We start from the raw sequence: 7755 nt of genomic DNA, 5'->3' as shown, positions 1-7755 counted from the left end.
TTTTATCGGGATGTTTTTTGTACTTAAAACTGCCATAACTTTTTCAAAAATGAACAAATAAAAATAATATTTTTTTGTATTGAAACCTTAGATATTTCCCTTTCATTTGATATAATTTTTTTTGAAAATCTAACACTTATTCTGCTCACTGGGGGGATTTAAAATAGTAACTTTTTTACAAAAAATAACTTTTTCAACTTAATTTTTGAAAATGTTCCGGAAATAATGCGTCCTTTAAACATATATCAAATTAATGCTTATTTTATGTACTATAAAATAAAAAAAAAAAATTTGTCCCGACGACCTATCTTTTATGCTAATAAATAAATATGTATAAAAATATATGTTTTAATAAATAATCAACTTTTCCTGTTTGGAACAATAATAACAAATAACACAAAATATGATTAAAAAACTATAACTGTATAAAAATAAACTACAAAGGTTCAGCACTAATAAATATTCTTTTAAGACATAACAATAAAGATTAAATTACAGGAACAACAATGGACAACTAGGCACTAATAATAAATTGTACTAGAGAAGAAAGCAATGACTAAATCATTCAAATATTTATGTGTAAATAGGAAATTTGGTGAAATAGTAACTGTGAGTCACAATAATTAGCAATATAAAGGGGATGTTGCCTATTTATAGCCAACAGTAAACAAAACAAAACATAATAGTTAAAGTATCAACTTAGTGCACAAGATAAATANAAGGGGATGTTGCCTATTTATAGCCAACAGTAAACAAAACAAAACATAAAAGTTAAAGTATCAACTTAGTGCACAAGATAAATAATTAAGTGCCGACTTGGTGAACACTTCATAGTGAATTTTATGTGCCAACTTAACTCATAACAAATAATAAATNAACTTAGTTCATAACAAATAATAAATAATACATAATAAATCACAATTACAGGGCTTCTCAATAATTATAATTATAATTATAAACGTATTTGAACTTAAAAAAAAAAAACTTAACAAAAATTATCACACGGGTCGAATACAAACTGATCACATATGAAACTTTAGTATAAGCTTATTGCCTTAACCTCATTTCTTAATTGGGAGTGAACAAAAGGGATGAAGAGTGCAGTCCAACGATGTAAGTTAGACTGCGATTAGGTGCCGGATCTGCGGCTAAAGTAATTGGTGTTAAATTAAAGAGATAATATCTAATTTATATTAATGATTAATATGGCTTAATTATGACTATGGCATATATTTATCTTATATAATTACTTNACTATGGCATATATTTATCTTATATAATTACTTCAAAAACTTTATTACGTAAAATTTCGTAATTTTCTTCTATCCCACTAAATAAAAGAGATATAATTCTAAAAAATTCGTTTTTGTCCTTAGTAACTTTTACATCTTCATTGTATTTCGGAGATTTTAATATTTTATTTGATTGTTGGACATCGTATGGTTGTCCTGTTTGAAATCCTAATTTCTTACTTATATGTTCTCTCCATTCTGAATCAACTGGTTGAAAACGATGATCAGCAATAATATATTTAATAGACGAAAGCCATGTATCATTTTCTATATACAAACGTGTTACATATACCACCAAATTCTATAATATCAAATATAAGTGAATTACAGATTTAATTTAAACATAAATATAAAAAGAGACTTCTTTAGAATCATATATATGTTCTTATTAATAATTTTTTTCTAGTTCAATATATTATATTTTAGTATTAATAAAAAGTATGATATGGAATTTATTTTAAGCGTGTTTTATAAAACTATACTTAAATAAAACCTTAAAATCATTTTAAAATATATAAGATGTCCTACGAGGTTTTTGAGGATCTCGTACGAGATTCTGTATATTTATTTTAGTATTTAAAGGAAGAACTAAAGCACAAATGTTATGAATTTATATTAAAATATATTCAAAAGACATATAAAGATCTTTTAACAAAATAAATAACTCTTAATAAAAAAGTATTAGCAATGGATATAATAATAAACTTTAAGTTTATATGGTTTACATTTAAATGTTTTTTTGAATCAGAGTTTTTAAAGTTTAGATCCTTTCTTATTAAAATTAAAAATAATATAATTTTTATATAATATCCATTACAATTGGAAACGTTTTGTTTTTGTGATAAACTAAACAACTTAATCATTGTTTATTTATTATTTTGTATTAATTTTACAGCGATTAGTTACGTAGTAATAATCAAAGACCCAAATAACTCAATTTTATCCATAACAGTATCAAAATGTAAAATAAAAAAAGTTTCTTGATAAGTTAAACTTATTTGGTTAGAAAAATTAGAAGCTTAATAATATAGACAAAAATAATGATTTTTTTAAATTATTTATATTTGGAGAGTATTCTTATTAATACTGCATTACTAAAATTGTTTGTATAAAATGTAAACTATTTTTTTTTCATATATCTATTTAAAAAAATTATAATAAAGAAGATATGTATTTTTACTTATTTTTATTAATGAAACGTTTCAAAATCCTTGCTAGGTAATTTAATAATAGTTTTATTTTTAATATGGTTTATTTAAGAATATATAACAAAATAAATTTTAAATGTTTATATTTCTTAAAGATAAATCCTATTTCATTATAATTAATTATAATTAATTTTTACACTTACATTCGATGGTGAATTTGTGCTGTTTAGAGCATTTTGATCCTAAAAATAATTATGCAATCAATAATTTATTGGAGGCTTTAATTATTTAAGTCTATCCTATAACTGCATTTTATTCAAAAATTATTAATAAATAAAAGGAAAAATTTAACAAAATTATAATAACTAAAATTATTTCATTCAATCATTATTTATCTTATATAAATAAATTAAATTATAAAAATATTTAACAAAAAATAATTAATAAAGAATAAGATATTCATACTTTCAGAAACTATTGAATATATTCAAGTAAAATCATTTTTTTTTCAATTCTTCGAGGATAATAAATCTTAACTTTTATTTTTATAAATATGAACCCCCATTTTTGATTTTGAAACAACTTCATCGATAGTTTAGTTTTTACAAGAATACATTAATAATCTTTTTAATGGTAACCTATGAGTTGTTGTTAGCCCTTAAGCAGGCGCGTACCTATTTTTAACGTTCATAGTAACGTGGGGGTCTATTAGACCCCATTTCTAAAAAGTATAAAATATGTATAAAAAAGTACATTTTTTTAAATTCAAAGACATTATTTGTTACCTTATGATATATAAATATANTTCAAAGACATTATTTGTTACCTTATGATATATAAATATAGATAAAAATTAAAAAATAAATAAATTACAAAATTATGTGCATTACTAAAAATTATATTACGAAAAAAAAAAAACTTAATTTTCAAAATTTCATTAAAAATTTTGGTTTGTAAAAAAATTATTTTAACCGCAAAATCTTATTTTTAAGACGGTAAATAATAGCTTTTACTATTACAAAATGTATTTTTATTCATTTTTCTTGTATTTCTTTGAGCTCAAACACCGCTTATATTTATTAGTTTTATGTGTATTTACATTTACATAATCATTTTTCTGAATTGAATTTTTTTATTATTAACATTACAATACAATTTAATTATTATAATACGAGTAGAATCAGGAGGGGTAATTGTGAATAGTAGTAATTGTAAATGAGGCAACGATAATCAATGTGCCCAGATAGCGACAAGATGTATTTATTACATGTTTTGTTCGTATTTGTTCCGTATTATTTAGTAGTGGAAATCTCAATAGAAGATTTATTTTTAAAACTTAATGGCACAGTCGGTGGCAGATTCACATAATCCCAATTCCACAATATTATATCGATTATAACATTGCATTTACGATAAAACGATATTTTGAAAAAAATACAAGTCCAAAAAAAAATTATAACGTTACAAGTCACGTGGGGGTCAATATGACCCATTTCAACTTTGATGGATATTTTAAGTCATACAATTTTTTTTCGAATGTATTTATTTATGAAAATCTATTCAATATTACTATAAAAACCATCTTCTAAATTTATATCTATGTACACCTTTTATGCAATATAATACATCCGTTTTTATTTATGTGGGGATATGCTAGACCTCCACGCGACTGTTTAAGGGTTAAGATCTAGTAAAATTGTTAATAATGATTGACCGATAAAATCCGACAGTAAATATAAATCAAATTATAAGCGTTTGCGTCTATTAGTATACAAGAAATATGATTTAAGATTAAAAAGTTTTTTGATTGAACAGTTAAATTTATAGCATTCTGTGTAGTAAACAAAGAAAAAATTATATGTGTGGCATGTATCCAAAAACTGATGAATAACAAAAATGGATACTACAGATTATAATATAATTATAATAATACTTTATTCAAAGAAGTATGTGTTTATATTGTGTGTCGAAAATTTACAAATAAATTTGATCGAAAACGTTATTTTTTTACACTTCAAAAATTTGTCCTATATAGAACGACACTGTAATTTTAATATGTATTTTAGGGACGTCCTTAGTTTGTACTACGTGATTTTTTAACTATAAATTTGATGTCAAGTGAACAGAATTTTGTTTATTACAGCACACAAAAATTTTTGATCAATTTTGAGCACCTTTAATCAACTCCTTCATGTGCCTCAAAGGGGTAGAAATTTAGTTTTTTTTTATATATTATTTCAATTATTATAAATAGAAATTATTTCATAGAATTAATAATGCAGTAAATAATGTAAAGAAAAAAGGTCTTTGTATATTTTTGGTAACTTCGATTATTAATCAGTCAAACTAACAAAAACAGAATGTATTGGTCATTTACATTAATATATATAACATCTTTAAACATAATTAAAGCTACTTCACATTTCGACCTATGAATAATGAATCAATATTATCTTTGAAACTTTTTTTTAAAATATGTTTAAAGAAAATATTAAGGTAATCAAAATATTAAGCGTAGACGACCGTCTAGTTAAATAGCTATATTCTCCGGATAAGCATCCTTTTTTAACACGCTTATATATTAGTTTCACATGTATGTTGTGTATTTTGGGATGTTTGTGAGTGTGAGTTATTTGTAACTTTCCACGCACACGTGTCTACGGCCTTGAGACTAGACAGTCGTAACGCATTCATCCCACCCACACTCGCTTACAACGTTCCCCTGCACCCCGCCCGTTTACAAAACACATCTATACCTCGTGCATGATACGTTTACGTACTTCAGTCGCTTTACATGTATATATATATTTTAATTACTATTAAAAATATATATTAACACCCTTTATTCTCATTAAGAGATATAGAGTGTATTCATTCCGATTACTAAGGATGATTCCGGTATCGTCATTTTTTGTCACTANTGATTCTGGTATCGTCATTTTTTGTCACTACCTCCACATTACGCGCCTGCTGCTTTCCTTGGATGTGGTAGCCGTTTCTAAGACTCCCTCCCCGGAATCGAACCCCGATTTGAATGATGGTAACTACTATCATAACATGAAACTAAAAAATAAAAAATAAATATAGTTTTAAAAAAATTAAAAAAACACGCTTTTAAAGCACATCGAACTAAAAAATTAAAAATAATTTTTAAAATAAGCTTAAATAATACTAATATTTTTTGTTAATAATTATTTTAAACTTATTTTAAAAATTATTATTAACTTTTTAGTTCGATGTGCTTTAAAAGCGTGTTTTTTTAGTTTTTTTAAACTATATTTATTATATTACTTCTCGTGTACTCGATAAGATGACGAGACACCTACTGAAAATAGTATATCACAATAATCGATTATGATATACTATGGATGACATGATGAAGTTTTTTCAGCAACGTTGTAAAATTTTCGAAAATCTTTAAAGTTTAAATCTATTTGCGTCACTTTTGATACTGAAAATTTCGTAGTCGACGAAATATTCATTAACTACCGTCAAATGACATGTACGTTTGCCACTACAGTAACACTAAAGTTTTTCACACCCGGGTACGATGATCAAACCATGTTTGTCAAACTGACATTTTTTTAAAATTCTTTTTGAGTTGGAAAATATTCAAAATTTGTTTGGTTTTTATTTTATTTATATTGAATAAATAACAACGACCTCATTACTGTAGTCTACCCTGTGAGATGGAATTTCTAATTCATATTAAAATTATTTTATTATGTGGTTTTCTTTGTGTCTATCATTCATTTATCCCAGCTCTTACTTGACCAATTTTGTTCAATCATACGTCACATGATTAACTAGTATTTAGTATTTAACTAGTTAAAAATATTACCCTCAAAAATTCAAAAAATTCTGCGACTATTGTATAATAGAGCGTCGTCAATCTTTTGACTATTTTCATCTATAAATTTTATGTAGACGTAATGAAACTAGATCAATATTACATAAAGTGCTCGTGATATATTACTATTTTTTGTTACACTCGTAACAAATAAATATTACATTGTATATAATATACACATTTATAGTAAACTAAATTATTTCTAAAATAAATTTAGGGATGATTTTGAAGTTAAAGAGGAAACTATAATTATTTTTATAGTATTACAAATATAATATAATAAATAAAATGTTGATTGGTTTGTAACCAGTTTTAAAATATTTCTGTTTGAGATTTTATAATTTTTAAGTATAGACAAGGTTAATACTTATTTTAGTAGTAGTCTTATCTGCATAATTTGATAAAACATTAATGTTTACTAACCACTACAACTGTCCTTACCATATCTTAAACTATTTATTCCTCAAAAAGTAATGTTTTAAAGGTAAGAAACTTTAAACTTCATTAAAAATTAAAAAAATTTTATTTTCTAAACATATATCTATATAGAAAAATTACCATCTTTCAAAAAAATATGGCAATATTTTTAATAAATTATACTATATATTTTTAGTAATCATTATTTTTTAAATTAAAATATAAAATATACTTATCCGAAAATATTCAAATTTGGTTCATATAAGATATCCGTAGTTCACTTCCATGTTATTAGGTTAAAAATAAATTAACATGAGTGTCGCTTATACAACTTAGTCTACAAATAGTCTAATAGAATAATATATCTTACATGGTGTATAAATGTTGAATCTCTATTGTTTAATGGTATTGATAATTCGGATGGAAACCGTGAAGACGAGCTAGATGAATATAGCTGTAACATACCAAATGTAGACTGTATTATTATTATTTTATTAGTTACATAGCAATATTAATTATTATAACTTTATTTTTATAGTAAAACATTTATATATTTTTTTAGTAAATCGTGGTTATTGAAATATAGATAAATTCAAATATGAAATATTTGAATATAACATGTTCCGTTATCAATGAAATATATACGTAAATTGAATAAACTCTATGTAGTAAATCGACAGTGAGAATAATTTCTTGATGATTGTTTACCAATTTGAATTTTGGCCAAAATTAATCGTCCGGATCCAGACTAATGTATACACAAGACATTTGTAAAACACTTGACACGGCCCGTAATAGCGCACTATCCATTTACAGTGAACTAGCACGTTATCCGGTCGTGATTATCAGCTGTCCACCGTCGCACTCATGAGTGTTGACGATAACACAAGTTTGTCTTATCCGGCGGTCGGTAGATAGGACAGGTCAGGGGGTGCAGCATCGCGAGACACGTCGGCGACTATGAAAACTAGTTCATCAGTGACTTACATCCGCCGTACTTGTCGTCGAGTTATATCCGCATCTTACGGTTTACCCGTCTCATTTGTAT

At 25.0% G+C, this 7755-nt stretch overlaps 1 protein-coding gene across 4 annotated transcripts in view; it reads right to left on the bottom strand.

Annotated features, from left to right (window-relative positions):
- LOC126909337 (uncharacterized) overlaps positions 1-7187 on the bottom strand; it is a 13467-nt gene extending 6280 nt beyond the window's left edge. For all 4 annotated transcript variants that reach the window (XM_050691752.1, XM_050691754.1, XM_050691753.1 and 1 more), the window contains exons 1-3: positions 7078-7187; positions 2644-2682; positions 1285-1593 (exon numbers count right to left, since the gene is read on the bottom strand). In XM_050691752.1, the coding sequence (XP_050547709.1) occupies positions 1285-1593; positions 2644-2682; positions 7078-7170 (441 nt within the window). In that variant the 5' untranslated portion in view covers positions 7171-7187. The remainder of the gene's footprint in view (positions 1-1284; positions 1594-2643; positions 2683-7077) is intronic.
- Positions 7188-7755: the final 568 nt, after the last annotated feature.

This window comes from Daktulosphaira vitifoliae, unplaced genomic scaffold, assembly GCF_025091365.1.
Source record: "Daktulosphaira vitifoliae isolate Bord-2020 unplaced genomic scaffold, ASM2509136v1 Scaffold_275, whole genome shotgun sequence".
Taxonomy (NCBI): Eukaryota; Metazoa; Arthropoda; class Insecta; order Hemiptera; family Phylloxeridae; genus Daktulosphaira; species Daktulosphaira vitifoliae.
Note: the sequence above shows the minus strand (reverse complement) of the source record. Positions and strands in the feature narration are given on the sequence as shown.